General features: G+C 53.5%; 5 protein-coding genes across 5 annotated transcripts; 1 reads left to right on the top strand and 4 right to left on the bottom strand.

Moving 5' to 3' along the window:
- Positions 1-1,460: 1,460 nt before the first annotated feature.
- Positions 1,461-3,521, bottom strand: CHGG_06891 (uncharacterized protein; the record flags this gene model as incomplete). The annotated part of the gene is made up of 6 exons (XM_001224546.1): positions 1,461-1,564; positions 1,621-1,743; positions 1,800-1,850; positions 2,034-2,873; positions 2,978-3,157; positions 3,326-3,521. The coding sequence occupies 6 exons, from the start codon at positions 3,519-3,521 to the stop codon at positions 1,461-1,463; spliced, it is 1,494 nt and encodes a 497-aa protein (XP_001224547.1).
- Positions 3,522-6,238: 2,717 nt separating this feature from the next.
- On the bottom strand, positions 6,239-7,447 carry CHGG_06890 (uncharacterized protein; the record flags this gene model as incomplete). Its single annotated transcript, XM_001224545.1, has 1 exon — positions 6,239-7,447. The coding sequence occupies one exon, from the start codon at positions 7,445-7,447 to the stop codon at positions 6,239-6,241; it is 1,209 nt and encodes a 402-aa protein (XP_001224546.1).
- A 532-nt stretch (positions 7,448-7,979) lies between these two features.
- On the bottom strand, positions 7,980-8,225 carry CHGG_06889 (uncharacterized protein; the record flags this gene model as incomplete). Its single annotated transcript, XM_001224544.1, has 1 exon — positions 7,980-8,225. One exon carries the CDS (start codon positions 8,223-8,225, stop codon positions 7,980-7,982), a length of 246 nt encoding a protein of 81 aa, XP_001224545.1.
- Positions 8,226-8,965: 740 nt separating this feature from the next.
- On the bottom strand, positions 8,966-11,167 carry CHGG_06888 (uncharacterized protein; the record flags this gene model as incomplete). Its single annotated transcript, XM_001224543.1, has 6 exons — positions 8,966-9,097; positions 9,209-9,290; positions 9,677-9,935; positions 10,022-10,610; positions 10,666-10,994; positions 11,134-11,167. 6 exons carry the CDS (start codon positions 11,165-11,167, stop codon positions 8,966-8,968), a joined length of 1,425 nt encoding a protein of 474 aa, XP_001224544.1.
- Positions 11,168-13,402: 2,235 nt separating this feature from the next.
- Positions 13,403-14,870, top strand: CHGG_06887 (uncharacterized protein; the record flags this gene model as incomplete). Its single annotated transcript, XM_001224542.1, has 2 exons — positions 13,403-14,170; positions 14,226-14,870. 2 exons carry the CDS (start codon positions 13,403-13,405, stop codon positions 14,868-14,870), a joined length of 1,413 nt encoding a protein of 470 aa, XP_001224543.1.
- Positions 14,871-17,427: the final 2,557 nt, after the last annotated feature.

Here is a 17,427-nt window from a genome sequence, read left to right as displayed (position 1 = left end):
GCTACAACCCTAGCATCCACTTGAACACAGCGCTCGCGCCTATAATCCAGGTCAGGTGGTATGCCAGCGGCAATAGATAGCAGGTGTCAAATCTGTCGTAGCTGAGGACCAAGCCCTAGCTAGTAGACGGACCACGCTATCAAGCCCAGGGTCAGAGACAACAACGAGCTAGGAAGTCGACGTCGACTATCCTAGTGTAGTAGCGGCAGCTCGGTCTAGTGGGTGGGATAGAGGGTAGCTTGATAGATGCTGGTTTCGCCTCACACTTCCCAGGTCTTCAAAGGCTTTAGCCACAGCTTCATTATTCCAACGTTTATGGAGTTTTTAGCATAGAGGCTAATTCCAGTCCTGCTGCTAACAGCAGGTAGGTCTCTCTGGGTTTCTTGATGCTGTATAAGGGTGTGTAGAAGTTCGGTTTGGTTGGAAGTATCATAGTATGCCTCGAGGATCAGCTGTAGGTTTTTCCTTCGATAGCGAACGAAAAGTACGAGGCTATACAACGGCTCAAGGCTTTTCCCCATGGCCCCAATATTTGACTGTTAAAAATTACATTTGTTTAAAGGTTTCGTGGGAGAGGGTGTCGCAGGGGTTTATCGATGGCCTGAGCAATCCAATGCCCAGGCGTTGGAAGGCCCTGGTGCGGGCACGTGGGTGGTATATTAGATATGCATATCCTGTTCAATGGCTTCCTTTTCCTGTATTTACCTGGCCAAATTACATTTACTTTGACAAAGTTGTTGCTGCTAGAATGGGGGCGGTGGTCGTGCGGCTGGGTGCCAACATGTACATGGAGAGAGTTTGAACACCGACTCGTCGTTTCCTTCCTCTTTATTTTATCAAATTTGGTTTTCAGATGGGGGCCAAAGGCATCCATAGCAGCGGACTCTTCTTGGTGACTTACGTACCTACCTACCTACCTAGGTATTCAACATATTATAACGAGACCCCAACCCGGGCTTGTGTGCGTCCGCTATTTTTCCGTCAGATTGATCGCATCCGCAACGCTCAATATATTTCAAAAGCTCGTCCTATCCACCTCAGGCAATTGAGGTTACACCATACTGATAATTGTACATGGATGTAGAGACAGAGGGCGAGCTGCAGCCACCAATGTGGTGCACTTGGGTGGGAATACGTGGAGTTCAGCGTACGACACATCAATGGACGGAAAACGGGATGCAGCTCAAGAAAGGCACTCTAGTAAGGGGCTTCAATGATGTATCTTCATGAGTTTCACGCTGCAATTCATAGATTGGACTGTGTTGTTGGTCTTGACTGAATGGATCCCCCTGAGAAAAGGGGGATGCACGCGCCAGGGTTAGGGTTATATAGGGGGGACAACCATGATAGCCCGACGACCTCCCTTGAAGAAGAAATGGGCAAGCATGCTCTTCTGCGAATTCCTAGAAGAAGTGGCCAATGAATGCCAGAAGGAAGATTGCATTGTGCGGTGTGTCCCTTCACACCCTCTCCTGCGTCTCGACGATATGGGTCGCAGTCTTCTCCTCGTGTTCCTCGATACCAAGTTTCTCGTGACGAAGGGCATACTCGTCCTGCTCAAAGACTGGAAGAGAAGAAGGTTAGTTTAAACTCTCATAGGGGAGGAGAAATAGAGCGTACGGAAAGCAAGCTCTTCGAGAGAGCGTCCGGACGTCTCGGGCCACAGGAACCAGATCAGCACCGCCTCGACGACGATCCAGCAGCAATATACGAGCAGAAACTTCCACCCAATAGCACCAGTGCCTAAACGACCGTGTTAGCTACGTCAAGTGGCAAAAAGTCATGTCCCCGCCCCACACCCGCCGCCAACCGCCCATCACCACCACCACCACCATCGCCATCGCCATCGCCTTGAAACGTACCAATTGGGTTTACATTTGTGCCAAAAAATTGGGCAACCTTTCCAAATAATTGAAAGATAGCAATGCCGCGAGCGCGTTGAGCGAAGGGGAAGATCTCGACGAGGTAGGCTGGGGATTGTCAGAACGTCACGACCTTTGATAAGCGATGAATGCGGCAAAATGGCGTCTTACTGTACGTTAGTGCGTTAAAGCACAGGTTGTAGGCAGGACTATAAGCATAGATAAAGAACAAGCAAAGTTTGGCGGCCACCTGGGAGTGGTTGACGATGAAGACGGCGGTGCATGTAGTCCAGGCGACATAGACGGCCAGGATGGCCAGAATCCCCGTCATGTACATGGTACGCCGGCGGAAACGCATGACAACCAGGGCTGCACTCACGCCGCAAACGAGTGACCAGCACTGGTTGCCGAGGTTGTACTGGGTCTGGAAGGCTGGGTCCGTGTATCCAATGAGCTTGAGCACGTCTCCCAGGAAGTACGAGATGACCACATTTCCCGACAGTTGCGTGAACAAGCCCAGCAGCGAGCCGATGAGCAGCCGCCGCCGCATGCCGGCGGTCCGGACCAAATCCATCCATGACCGTTTCGAGTTCTCCATTTCGATCTGCAGGGTCGTCTTGATCTCAAGGATCTCCGCCTTGACGAACTCGGAACTTGCGTCACCCTCGGCGTGGTATTTGATCAACACAGCTTCGGCCTCCTCATACTTGTCCTTGCTCATGAGGAAGCGCGGGGACTCGGGCAGGAAGAAGACAAAAGTGACCTGGAGTAGTGCGGGGGCCATCTGCAGGAAGGACGGGATGCGCCAGGACCAGTCATTGTGGATGGTCTGGGTCCCGTAAGTGCATCCTGCAGCCACAATAGCGCCGATAAAGTAGCAGGCGTTGAAGAGCGACGTGAGAATAGGCCTTTCCTTGGGATAGCCCAGCTCTCCGATCAAGGAAGCACCAGCGACGATGGCGAAGGGAAGGCCGAATCCAATGATGCCTCGGGCCATGATATACATGGGACCTGGTAATCGTTAGGTTATGTAATCTTTACAACCATCTCGATCTAATAAGGGAAGTTGGGGGACGGGGTTCTGGGCCCCAAGTTTGCCCAAACATAGAGCTTACCGTTGATAGCGAGTCCTTGGAGGATCGCACCAATGATCATCACCCACGATCCCAACATGATGCACCATCTGCGGCCAAAGGTATCGTTGACGAAGGGGATAAAGGGGAGACCAATAACGGAGCCGAGGGGAAGAGCCGACGCGAGAATGCCATTGTATGCTCCGGTGGGATGTCCAAAGACTAGAGGCTACGTTAGCACGAAGCTAATTTGGAAAACAGCAACAGATAGAAGAGGGCGAGAAGGACTCGGAAAAGAAGAGGAAAAGATATAAGGGGAAGGAAAGAAACAAGATAACGAAAAACACAAAAGAAAAGAAGTGGGGCGGTGTAAAAAGGGGGTTAACTCACAGTCCTTCCAGGCCGGGAGAAGCTGAGCAGAGTTGATAATCTGCGAGTCAAACCCAGATGTCATCTCGATGCCGATGACACAGGGGAACAGCAGCAAGTACATCCGGCGCAGGTTTGGCTTTTTGTACCAGGCGACCGGGTCCTCCATCGCCATGCGATGGATCCGGTCGTCTTCATCCTCTCTGCCGCCGCCCATGATTGCTGTAGTATTGTTCTGGAAGCTGTCGAAGCTCGTGTAGAAGATGGATGTCCGACCACAAGCCCGGTCGGAGAGGTGACACTTACACAAATGGTGACAGGCCCTGGACAGCAGACCATCTACCTCGGAGCACAAGAGGAGCGGGTCTCGGGAAGCATATAAACGCCTACCTCAACCCTTGTCATTCTACAAGGCCCGTGTCGCCGATACTGGCCCCATCCTGCCGGCGCGTCTGGCTGCCGGGGGAGAAACCCAAACGGACAGGATCAGGAATACCGGCCGTGACCTTACCGTTTACGCAACCTGATTCCTTTCCCAGATTGGGCCAGCGCCAATCTTGGGGCAATTCTCGTATGGGGGATATTGAACACCACCTGGTCAGAGCAGGTCGGGCCGACAAGAGCTAACAAGCCGGCAGGCGCTTGAGGCGTTTCTTTCCCTGTGTCGGCCGCTTATACGCTCCCTCACGTTGAAATATGCAAGGTGCTTCCTCCGCGTTACCTCCGAAGCGCAAATCCGCTCCTCTTTGGGGTTGCAGTCGCCGGGGTGGATACATAAGACGGGAAAGAGGGAGCTTTAGCCGGGATCGACATGCAGCCTCCAGCGCGATGTGATCTTTGAGCACATGAAGTGGCGTCGAAACAAGAGATCCCATCTCTGGGATGGAGAGTGCCGAGCCGGCATCTGCTGCAAGCAACGGAGAAGTTACTGACGCGCCACATTCGCTTACCGCGCCAGTACCTAAGGTACTCGGTAGTATCTTCAGCTGCAGATTTGAACCTGAAGATGAGCAGATCAGATTTGCGGTTGGATACCGCATCTTGAGCTGAACTCCCAGCAGCAAAGGAAAATAGACATGACTCTCCTCGAGCCCAAAGGCCGCAAATCGAAACAAGCTCGGGCAGCCCCAAACGAGGAGGAGGAAAAGACAGCCGCGCTTCCGTCCCCAGCCAGTGATGTTACATGGACCAGGTGCCGTGGTGGGGCACACGGGGATAAAACCGCGTCCCGAAGAAGCACTTGCGAGCCTGGAAATGGCGCCTTTCGGCTAGTTTTTGGCCGCCAAATCGGGATCTCGTCTTGGCCACTTTCCAACCGTCGCTTCGAGAAGCCCTCGATCGGCGCGGCAGGCTGGGCGCGAGGGCTAAGCTTTGCCCAGGACAATCACAACCGCGCCAAGGGCTTGGAAAGCGCGAAGTTTGGAATTCTGGGAAGAAGACAAGATCAGAGATGTTTCCAGCGAAAAAAGACAGTAAATGAAATGATAACTACGAAACAACGAGGCTCACCATCTAAGCCACCGACGCGGCAAGAAGGAGCGGAAAGCAGCCGCAGGTAAAGAACAAAATAGCGCCGGAGACGGACCGGGGTGACATTGCCAGTCCTCCATTCGTCGTCCGGCTGTTGGTGAGCCTTTTAACGGACGAACACCCCTTGTCCACCCGTTCGACCGGATGTCGAGAAGGCCGGGAACAACGAAAAGTGATGCAGCGGTTTGAGGGGCATGAACCGCGTGTAGCGGAAATAACGGCATTGGTGTCCGGTATAGAGTGAAAGTGGGTTCAAAGGGAGAGCCCTGGATTTAACCCAGCCTGCCAGCCTACGAGTTGGGTTTTAATTATCCACAAGATCGGCAGGTCCAAGGATGACGATGGACGGACGTTATTTGAGTTAAGATACGGAGTAATACAACATTGATGCTCGAAATACGGATACGCCATAGTTACTGTAATATAAGCAGCCAACTACCCGATTTCCCCCTTGCCCTCAAGCGCCGCCGCTTTCGTCTCCACACTCTCACAGCCAGCCAGCACCCCAACGTGCGCCACAACAAGGTCCCAACTTCCCTCTCTAGTTGATTCAACCTAAAACCACACTCGGATCACTGAATATATTCGCCATAGGCAAACCGCTAGCGGTTTTGATAGCGGAAGAGGAGTGATAAATAACCACTTGCTATTAGACCTGTGTCGAGTTTGCTGAGGTTTACGTAACCTGTTCCGTCCCTCTGGGTCGATCAATGGCAGTCATCTTGTACACACAGTGGCAAGCTGCAGCAGGTATTTACGGCCGTGGTTCGGTATGGTCCATGGAACAGCGGCGCATGCCGGCCCAGGGGCCAAGATCCATCAGGACTGTCCGTGATACTCTCTAAAATATCAACGGTGTGAGTTCCGCGTAGCTGGTTAACCAAAATGTACCGTACATATGTAGGCAAATCCCTTGAGTTGTGAGGGTGGTGGAATGGAGTTTGGGGGCTGTTGGGGGCCGTTAACTAGTCGAAATGGGAGCACTACGCAGGGACATGCAGGTCAGGCAGGCCAGAACTGGTGTATTGATGACTCCCCAGCCCAATGTCATGCATGGGCTTGGTTTGTTCGATAATCAACGACACTGCACTTGACAAGCGAGGGGGGTGAAGCCGACGTATTCTCAGTTGTCACGCTAATTTAGGTAGGGAGATACATCCCGGGGCGTCCGTTCACACCGACAACAACAAGAACGTGTCACACACAGAGGGGCTACCGACCCGAGGTTTTGTTTTAATGTGTTAGAGAAGAGCGTATACTGTATTGCAAATAAGAAAGGTATCTAGAACAATCCATCCAGTGTGAGTGAGGTGCATTACTCAAGCGGCACATGAGCCCCCCCTCACCCAACATTTTCACCCACCATTGCCACCCACCACAACCACAACTTCTTCGTGCTTAGAATCAAGCACCGGACCACCGGGTATCGATGTCAATGAAAAGCGTGGGGTAAATTACCGCCCAGGGCTCCTCGAAAGGTTCGACCGCGATCCCCCTCGCAGCCGCAACATCCAACACCTTCTTGCAGGCCACACGGGCTTCGCGCAGCTGCTCCGGGGATGCTTGCTGTGGATGTTCTGAGCTTGCATCCGGCAGATCCAACACGAGACTGAGGAGCTTGAGATTCGGAAGGAAGGTCGGATTAGCCAAGTCGGCCGCGAACTCGTCCATCTCAGAAGCCGCGGATACGGGCCCACGGAGCCACAGTGTTTCGATGGATGGGGGATGGATGAGGTGGATGAATGGGTAGGGGCGGGTTGATTCAAAGATCTTGGCATATACCTCACTCTCGAGGGTGAGTTTAACGTGCTTCAAATGTACTAGATTTCCAAGAAACTCGAGGAAGAAGTATGGGACAATGGGCAGGTCGGTGTTTGAGGAGTAGATGATGAGGCTTTCGAGAGAGGCCAAGAGGTGGAACTTGGCGAGCGCCATGTAAGTCAACATCTCGAGTACGTCGTTGCCAAGGATATCGAGGTACTTTATACACGATGGGGGATCGTCGACACGTTCGAGGGAGAACAATGTATCTTCAGCGTTTTCCTCGTCACCCTCCTCTTCGTCCTCATCACCTTCCTTTTCGTGTTCGTCATCTTCCTCTTCTCTCTCGCCACTTTCCAGTTCGTACTTCTTCCCCAACCTTTTGGACCATTCTGCGGGAGCAGAGTAGACCTCGACATCGAAGGGGAACTGAAGCTGTCCCGCTGGGATCGTCCTCATCGGCTTGGCGTCCTTCATCAAGTCCTTGGTGAGGGGGCCCTCGAACCGTAGACCGTGGGCATAGAGGAAAGTAAGATGGTTGATCCGACCTTCCAAGATGGCGGGCGTTGTGATCCGCTCGCCGGCGGCATCGGCGATGATCAGCAAATCCAGCGGCCAGTTGAGGGGGAATTTTGCGTCGATCCAATCTTCGTTCAAGCCAGTGGCGACCTTGAGAAAGCGAACCTTGGTGAAGTGCTGCCCTAGAGCCTCCCGCTCGTCGTTGGTGGGCACGTCTCCCGTGATGTGCAAGATGTCAGTCTCTCGATCTATCACGGCCATGGCGTCTTGGAGGGTGAGGGCGGCATCCTGCCTTTCTTTCCCCGAGAGATCGAGCCCCTTAATCTTTGTCATGTTAATGACGGGACTGCGAATATGTGACGAACCTACTTCAGGACCCTGTCCTGTTAGGGTTCAGCTTCGGTTGAAGGTAATCTCTTCGAGGGTGCTTAGGTTCGGTGCAGCCAAAGGGTGCACAACAAAGACTTGTCTCAACAGTAGGCTTTCGAGCTTGTAGCGAACTGTAGTTGTGATTGCTAACTGGAGAACTCCCAGAGCTCTCCAGTACGAGTGACTATATACTATCTAGTATCACCACTCTGTTAGTGATAATCGTCCATTATCACTGACAACTAGTGATAATCGTCCACACACACACACACACACACACACAATTTATTCCGCCCGGTGGGCCTAACCCGAAAGGGCAACTATCATGCAATCTACTAATACATATCCTAAAATGGATCCTGATCTCATGAAGCCCGTACATCCTCCTTTTCTGGCTTATCTCCTTACAATTTTGCCCTCTCTGATAATCGTCCATTATCACTGACAACTAGTGATAATCGTCCATTATCACTGACAACTGGTGATAATCCAGTTCTTATTGGTCCTTAAGCGATTGGCTGCCGGCGTCCTGCGCTGTCGGCTGTGGCCGCCCTGGCCGCCTGGGGTCGTTCCGTGACAGAATATCGCAGTAATTTGGGTTTGCCTTTGCGATGGCAAGCCATCGGGGAGACTCGTACCACAGCGCAATTTGGCCACCTTCGTTTGTATGGGGAATCTGGGGTTGGTGGGCAGTGGTTCTATGGGGACCAGCCTTGATATTCATACGCGCGGGTTCCGCCATGATGACGTCGATGGTCCAGATAGTCCTGAGGTCTTAACGGTCCGCGTAGCTGGAGAAGAAGATGGAGATTTGGCTTTGGTTCAGGCAGCGAGTGTAATGATTGGGATGATTGCGAATGATCATACTGGCGAGACTTGAACGTTGTGGTTGGTTGTTTTTATAGCCCGTGTTATTGCCTTGATCGCTGTCTGTACGGACTGCCCGGGTTTCATTATGTAGGGCTTGCAGCACACAGCGCCATTGTCCCCAATTGATCAGTCAAGGCCTGGAATGCTGAATTGACGAATCATGGGTGGATTTCATGGAGTTAGGTGTGAACAATACCTTTCCGGTTGGCTTTTGTTCGGACTGCTGAATTCTTGAAGCCAGCAGGCCGTAGTCGTCAAGTCGGCTGTGGCGTGTAAATCAGGAATGACAGAACTTTTTCGTTACATTTTCAAGTTCGCCAATATCCCAGGTAGGATGAAGGTAGCAACATAATATTGTATTTTTTGCCAAAGATTATACTATCTAGTCATCTCCTCGTTGCTCGAGAGAGTGGTCCCGTCGACACCCAGCTAAACATCGAGTACAGAAATTCATCATCGTCGTCGGCAGTGGTAGTGGGGCTTTGCGTCACAGTGGGTGTGTGCTGCAGCGTGAATACAGTATTAGCAAGCGGTTAACTATGGTGTCAAGTTCATCCTTACCTCGGGGTGTGCCTGGTGATGGGCGGCACCTTGCACCCGAAGGGGAAGGACCTAGTGATGGGCGGCGCCTTGCTCCTGGGGGGTGGCCTGGTGGTAGGCGGCACCTCGCTCCTGGGAGGTGGCCTGGTGGTGGGCGGCGCCTCGCTCTTGGGGCGTAGCTTGGTGATGGGCGGCATCTTGCAGCTGCTTGACCGAAGACAAGATTAGAAAGTGGCTAGCTGTAGCATCAGTGTATTCTCACCCGTTCGCGGTAGCGCGCAGCGCGCTCGGCCGACCGCCGCACCGTCGACTTACTGCGGCGTCGTGGGTGACGGCGGCCAACTCCGCCGCCCACGACACCGCGCTGCGACCCGTAATGAATAATGTTGTTCCCGCCCTACTACAGTCAGCAGAAAATCTTAGCTCACGTTCAGATGAACATACCGTGATGCTGATCGTCATAGTTGCTGCTGGTGGTGTTTGTTGTAGGAGGATGGTCACCGACAAGAAAATTCAAGTGCGAGGGAAAGACAATATCTGCTCGGGGTTTCACTGCTCTTGCCCTAATCCGCACTTGCACTTTTGTTCAAGAGCGAAATTTGCAGGTCCATTGCCGTCGCGGAAGGTGCCTTACAATAATGTCAGACACGGCACTGCGTCAGGTCGGGCCTGGAAAACAAACCCAGGCAAACACAAACCGGCACTGAATTCAAAATGCTTTACGGCTAAGCTACCTAGGCACTTTCTTGTTTTGTCTATCACAATACTCCTGCTGCCACTCACTTCCCGCCATCCTCGGGCGTGGGACTTTTGGCGGTACCCTTGAGGAACAACGGACTCTGAGATATTTTGTTCCAGTCGTGCACCGCGAGGGTGTTGTCCCTGTTCTCAATCACCGTGTGGTACCCGCGCTTCCACACCTCCTTCTCATATCCATCAACCGCCAGAGCCAGCTCCTCTCGGGTGTGCTCCTTCATGGCGCAGAGGCGTGTCTGTAACTCGGCCACATCGGTAATGGCGTTGCCGAGCCCTTGACCGCGGTCTGAGGACAGAATTACGTCAGTAACTAGCGCTGTTGTCACCTAATAGTGCCTAATAGTAACTCGTGAACCTTGGGGGTAAACTTACGAAAGGTCATGGAATGGGCAGCATCGCCAGCCAAAGTAACGCGGCCCCCTCTGCTGTCCCAGGGTTTTGTTGGCCAGTGGGTCATCTGACTGGTGTACCACGTCTTCGTTCCCGGTGGAATATCTCGGACCAGGGCATTGTGGGGATACGCCAGGGATTTGGTGAGGGCGCGCACCTTCTCGAGGAGAAAGACAGGATCATTTGCTAGCCTCGCATGATCTTCATTTTCCTGGTAGTTCCAGGTGAGAACAAGCATGAAGGTCCAGTCTCCGGGGTCTCCGGGGGTGCAGTCGTGGATAGAAGCGAATGTGAACATATTATTCGGGCCGGTGCTCATGCAGTACGTGGGGTGCATCTTTCTCAGGCTCAAGGCCGTTTCGCGAGAAAGCTTTGATAGCGTTGCGAACGTTGAGACGGGCACTTTCTGCAACGCACCATCTTCGGGAGATTGTTGGAATAGCCAGGTTCGGGTTGGGCTATGCGCGCCCTCGGCGCCGATGAGCAAGCTGCCATTTTCAACAGTGCCGTCTTTGAATGTGGCCGTAATGCCACCCTCGGTTGGGATTATTGTATCTATCGTCTTCCCGTACTGCAGACATCAGGATACCTTTCTGGATCTAGGGGGCGGGCGAGGAAGCACTTACACGCACATCCAATCCCTCCTTGAGCAGGTTTATCCATGCCCTTCTCCTAAGGCGGATAGCATAAGGGGCAGGAAGTGCTTGGGCCATTTCTCCTGTCAAGTTGTGGTAGATGGGGAAGATAGATTCCGCGTAGCGGCGGTACGATGGATCGGTTTGTACCGTGTCGATGAGAGCGCTCAGCTCAGGAGTCAAACATTCCTCGATGCGTGACTGTGCCCAGTAGACGCCGAAGTTCCAGTCTCGCGACCGGACCGTGGTACTCTCATCTTTCTCGAAGATGGTGGCGACAATTCCGGCCTGGGGTTGTGGCTCGTCAGTATTACCGGAAACTATCAGCAGCAAACTGGTTTCTCTTCCTTGCCTTTTTGAAGACGTGACCTAGCAACAGCCCAGCCGAACCTAATAGACACTGATTAATCTGGGGCTATGTATGCCCGAAGGTCATCGGATCCTCTCCGCGTTACTCACCTGCCCCAATAATCAACACCCTCAACGGCTCCATGGTGCTCAAACAACAAATTCTTGATCGATTGTATCTAGATACGTTAGTTAATTCCCACAGCCCATATCCTACAAACTAAAGCCGGGAAAGAAGGGGCTGGTAGAAAAAGGTCAAGTGTGCTTGCGCAATGAGGAGAGAGGGGAGGAGAACGGGCGAGTACGACAGTACGAGTCAGAGGAGACTCTCTTACCAGCGCGTAGTCGGCTTTGGGCGGGGCGCGTGAGCTAGAGCGGCTCACCGATAAGACGTTGGATCACAATGAATGGCCAAATGGCCCTGGCATTACCTGGGGTGGACCGGAGTCGTCGGGAGGAGACCAGTCAAGCTACTGTTTGTCAGCAAGCCTGTTTTAGCATGCTACACGACGCAGGTTATTACTGCATTTTCCCCCTGTTCTCCTAATATCACAACCCCCGGGATATGTAGACTCAACGCCCCGGCCGTTCCGGTAGGACCGTTGGACTCCGCGACCTGAGCGTGCATGATTCCGGCTCACCCGCCAATGGGCGTGAGCCGGGTGAGCCGGGTGAGCACTCGCTGCTACCTCGACGGACCAGGTTAGAAAACGAAAAGCTGAAACCTGCAATCTCTAATATAGTGGTGGCGTATAGAATACTGGGGAGGTATCCAGGAACTACAGCCGCCTCCTCTAATTGAAGGACGGACACGAAAGGCAGCCAGGATGTATTTCTGACCCTTTATTACTGGGCGTCAACATTGCCCCGAGATGGATGCTGTGTTCCAAGGTGGCGATACTAACCCATAGCCGGGAGACCGACAAACTGAAAGAGCTGGATTTGCCCACGATATCACATTATCCAAGTCGGTGTTATTGCCCGATAAGAGAAATACACTCCCCAGGCCGCAGGTACCAGGCAGCAAACCCCCTCGTAACGGTCTGCCATCAAGTACCTAAACAACGCGTCTATGCTTCGAACGCTATACCTGCAGACGACTTGAAACTCAAGCCAGACCAAGCTATGCGGGTATCTGCATGTAGGTACCGGCGGCGGCGCTGGCTTTCCCGTAACCATACTCTATATTCCATCCCCAAAATCGTAGAAATTCACAATCTATTGTTCTCTCAGGGGAGATGGGCTCTAAAGGCCGTTGTTATTATCTGAGAAGTCACTACCAACGGGGTTGCAATTAAAAAACCCAGCCGCATCGAGATCATGACATTTGTGTACCTCGTAGGTGCTGAATTCAACATGCTCCCTATGCTAAGGTAGTGCATGGCAGCCCGGCTTGTGCTGTCCTACATCGCTGTCCCCGAGGCGGCGAGGGCGGCGAGGCCCGCGGCCTCGAACGCTAAAATATAGGCAGGTTACAGGTAGCTAGAGGCGCTAAGGTACCGTCAAGGGTTGATCGATATAGCTGTTTGAGAGTGCTAAGTCTCGCTCTACGGTTTGTACCACCGTCCTGATGTAAATGTTGGGCGCCGTATTGCTGTGATGAGATGCCGCTTGGCGACGTTGGCGTGTCACGAATTGAGACCAACCGAGGGGCGCGGGCCGCCTCGTAGCCAACCGCTTAGGTACATAACCCAATCAGGAATGGGCTCCGTCAGGCTCTCTCAGAGCCTGAGAGAGCCCGGGGAAAAGAACACCAATCAAGTCATAGAGCGGCTTGCTCTATCGACATCACAGGGAGCCCGGCTCCCTGGCGCTCTGAGGGAGCCTCAGAGAGCCACAGGATGTAGTCAGTATATAGTCACTCGTTCTGGAGAGCTCTGGGAGTTCTCCAGTTAGCAATCACAACTACAGTTCGCTACAAGCTCGAAAGCCTACTGTTGAGACAAGTCTTTGTTGTGCACCCTTTGACTGCACCGAACCTAAGCACCCTTGAGAGATTACCTTCGACCGAAGCTGAACCCTAACAGGACAGGGCCCTGAAGTAGGTTCGTCACATGGCGTTTGTGAGCAAGGCTCCGTGTGACTACCTCGGTCGGTACCGTACCTAAGGTACCTAAGGTAGGGATTGTGGAGCTTGACAGATTGGGCCTGTTGGTCGTTTCAGCTCCCATTCATCACTGTTATTCGTCCGCCCCGCGAATTCTTCCTGCTTTCCGTTCTTTGCTCCCTCATGTCGTCCCCTCTCCCCAAATTCTCCCATTGCGTCCTCTAGGTTTTATTCTTGAGATTATATTAACCGAATTTGTCACGACGACACTCATCTTCTTTTCTTTCTGTCTCGTCACTCTCCAACCCCATCTCCTTTTCCATCTCTCTCCCCATGGAGTCTCCTCCCAAAACACCGCCCAGCCGCGATCCTGAGGATGAGATCGACTTTCGCTTTGAGACAAATGGCACTCCGTGTGAATGGGGTGAATCGTACCGTCCAGGTGGCTACCACCCGGTGATCCTGGGCGATGTGCTCCGGGATCGCTACCGCGTCGTCCGGAAGCTTGGCTACGGATCCTTCTCGACCGTCTGGCTAGCGGCTGATATGAGTTTGAACTGCTTCGCCACCTTGAAGGTTTCTGTCGCTGGCTTGGGCGAGAAGGAAGCCGGTGCCATCGACAAAGGCCTGGCTGTTTATCGGACCCTGGCGCAGACCGCGAATCGACATGTCGTTGGCTTAGGCGACTCATTCCACCTACGCGGGCCTAATGGCTGGCATGCCTGTCTTGTCATGGACCCGATGGGCCCTAATATCAGCACCTTGCTCAACCGCCCCGAGTTTGAGGACCGGACCTTGGACCCCTGGGACCGCCGGCCACGCTTCCCCAAGGCGTTGGCCCGCCGAATCCTACGTGATATCCTCCTCGGGCTCCGCACCCTCCATCAACACGGCATCGTACACGGCGACCTGCACCCTGGCAATATCCTGACCACCATTCTCCCGCTCGGCGAGCCTCTCGGCCATGACCCCTCCATACTACAAAAGGTCCAGCAACTCCCAAGCGAGGGAACATGCGCTGATCCGACCGCGATGGCAAGACCGAACCTCTGGGCGCCGTCGTATCTCTTGGAAAGCCGCACCGCTGAAGGACCTGGTAATGTTCGAGCTCGATCCGGTCGTCAAACTCGCCGACCTCGGCGCCTCATTCCTGGAGCGCCATCCGCCCGCCACCGTCGTCACGCCAGTAGCTCTCCGCCCACCCGAATCCATCCTTCGCAGCGCCCAGGTTCCGTTGGGCAAGGGGATCGATATCTGGGCCTTCGGCTGCCTCGTCTATGAGTTGGTGATGGGCCGGAATCTTTTTGTCGGGCTCGAGGCGCTGGATGGCCACGACGCGTCGGATGAGGGGATCAACGACGAGCACCTTATTCAGCTGTCCGAGGTGCTGGGGCCGTTGCCCGCGGAGTTGGCCTCGCACTGGCGGCGCCGCGATCGGTACTGCGATACGGACAGTAAGCGGTTGCAAGCCACCATCCAGCATAATAACGCTGGAGATGAGGGAGACGGTATGGACCATGACGGTGTCAATGTTGATGATAGCAATGATGGTCAAGCCCAAGGAGAGGCCATCCCAGGTTCGCCCTTGGACGATATAAGTGAATCTTCGGATTTTTGGCTCGCCAACGTGGGCCAATTTTTACCTCTGGAAGATCAGCTGCGGGACCCCAAACCAAAGGATATGGACGATGCCGAAATAGACGAGGTCGCGCGGCTACTGCGGTGGATTTTGGAATACGATGCTTCAAAGCGTCCTTCGGCTGAGGCTATCCTCGCGCATCCGTGGTTTAGTTCATCTTAGTTCAATAATTGAGGAGTGCGGCGCTTCGAGCTGGCTGGATAGAGCCCCCTAGCTCACCCTTACTTGTGGTGGATATCTGTCTGATGTATGTACGTGTCAATGCAGTGGTAGGCTGCGGGTCGACAGGCCGCCGGTGGTCGCGTATATCAGGGAGAAGAACGACCTCATCGTGCGCACGTTGACCGAGAGAATGAGTGGGAGCCCCATGTTTGCCATGCTGACCGAGACGCCTAGGCCGCGGTGCTTGTGTCTGCGCGTCATGGGGAGCAAGGAGCGGGGGATCGCTGGGCGTACATTATGGATCTTATATATTCCTCCCCTTGTCTCCCGACATTCTCGCCACCCCCGTACCTGGGATGTTGCCAGTATTGCTCGTTTCCTCGGGCCACGATGGAGATTAGTAGATTACCCAAATATGTATTTGATCTTGCCTATGTGGTATGGACAGGAGTGGAGGGACTTAGGGACGGACCACTGCATGGTACTTTGGCTGCCAACGTAAGGTCGGCAGTTGACAAACTCGACGAGACGACCTCCGACAGTCCTCCCCAGTGGTTGTCAGGGTGTATCAAATTTCAAGGAGAAACAAGCCAGGGCGAACACCAGCTACATTGAAACAGAACAACGAGGGATTAGTAAACTCTTTGAAGGCGTCGACTGGGAAAAGCCACATTCCAACGGCCGTACAAGCAGCTTCTCCATCAGCTCAAACTATTCTGTAGCCTCGGGAGACGTGTAGGGCGTATTTGGGGAATGTGTTGGTTCGCCAAACATGTTTGTAAGCTTAATGCGGTCTCGGAAGCCCAATCCTCAGCCTCGAATTGTAGATGTTTTGCCAGCCCGCGCCGAGACCCACACCCCCCCCCTGTTCTTCTGTAATGCCCAAAGGCGGATTCCAGTCGCCGCCAGCCTTCCACGATGCCACGGGGGTCATCGCTAAGCGGGAGCTGGAGGAGGTCCAACTCCAGGCCAGGGTCTGGGATCTGCCTCAAACCAATGGAAATTGCTAACCGGAGCGCCTCGTCGACGGAGAGAGAATGTTTGGGCGAAGTGGAAACGCCAGTTCCTTGTTGGGAATGAGCCCATACCCCTTATAGGGCAGCGGAAACCGATGACCAAAAATAGAGAACGGAGCCTGTACCGAAGGATATCGGCAAAAGAGGACGCGGCAGCTGGATGAAGGGTTTCTGGGGTCAAGTGTACCCGCGGCATGTCTGTGGCCCACTTGAACAACTTATACGGATACCCTTGGTCTAGCGCCAGGTGGGGAACCCTACGAAACACAATTTAGACCAAGTCGAGTACCAAAATACACACAGTGGCAGCAAGACATTAGGGGTTATATACCCTTGATCCTTGTAGTCATAAGCCCTGGCATCGTGCGAAAAGTCGACAAATAGGCTTGCGAATCCGCTGTAATAAGAACGGGTCTTGGGTTGCCAAGGCCGGACACACACGACGCCGTAGTCCGAGTTGAGGTAAAGTATTTGTTCCTGACACTGCCGTCCAGGGAAGGGAAGATGAATGTGGTAGAAGCTAAGCACAGCCATCCTCGCCTCTCGGTTCACCTGGAGAAGCAGACTGAAGGGCGAAGCAAAGGATCGTCCACCAGCCCCGAACACTAAAGGTATCGTCGGCCACTGACTATTCGACCGAGATGGTTGCGGTCAGTGTAACAGCGGGGATCGCCGTCAGTAGGGAAGATTTCAAGCTCGATCATGCGCTGCCTCTGGAGATGGAGCGTCCCAGATATGCAAGCGCAATTCGACTGGGAGGCGCGAGAACAAAGGCCAGGCGGGGAAACAAGGGACTGGGGACACGGGCCTCGCAGTGACGGAAATGCACATCGTTAAAGAGCATGGGTGCCGGGCCATCCTTCATCTCCTCGCCCAGATCTGGGCCGGGGTTGCCCATTACGAAAAACCAAATTGGAAGTTAGGTAGAGCAAAGAACAACAAAACTTGATGAGGTCTCAAAGGTTCAAGCGAAGGGACGAGTAACCACAACCCTTTTGGGGGAGGGGTGTTGGGGAGGGGAGGTGCTTCCGCCAAGCCGTGGGGTGACGGATGGATGGAATTTATTTCGCCCGGAGGCACTGGGCCTATAGGGCCTTAGCACGCTAACTACATTCGGATCAAATCGTTTTGCCTTTAACTCGTACAAGCCCCCTACTTCTTCCCTCTTTCTCGCTGCACCATTTACCTCTTGCCTTGGTTGTTGTTAGCAGATCAGCTTGGAGTCTACTTTCTCCAACTGTTCAGCGTCCTATCTTCAGCAGCTAAAGCGGGACCTGCTGGTTAAGGCTCGTGGTTGAGACTCGTGGTGTTGAGTGTCGGCTTCTTCTACTGTGACTGGTCTAGGTTCTCCTCCTCATTCAGCTCCAGCCTTCCTGTTGCCATTGCGTATTTGATCGTCGCCCGGACTGCCTTCATATCTGGTGACCAATGCCTTGTATCTGATGGCGCTTTCCCTCCCAGATAGAACGAGAGGCTTCCTCGTCTTGCCACTGTGCATTGCAGCATGTCTTCCCTCAGAGCTGTCCATCTCACGCATCGGA

The sequence above is a fragment of the Chaetomium globosum genome, genomic scaffold (assembly GCF_000143365.1).
Source record: "Chaetomium globosum CBS 148.51 scaffold_5 genomic scaffold, whole genome shotgun sequence".
In the NCBI taxonomy this organism is placed as follows: Eukaryota; Fungi; Ascomycota; class Sordariomycetes; order Sordariales; family Chaetomiaceae; genus Chaetomium; species Chaetomium globosum.
Note: the sequence above shows the minus strand (reverse complement) of the source record. Positions and strands in the feature narration are given on the sequence as shown.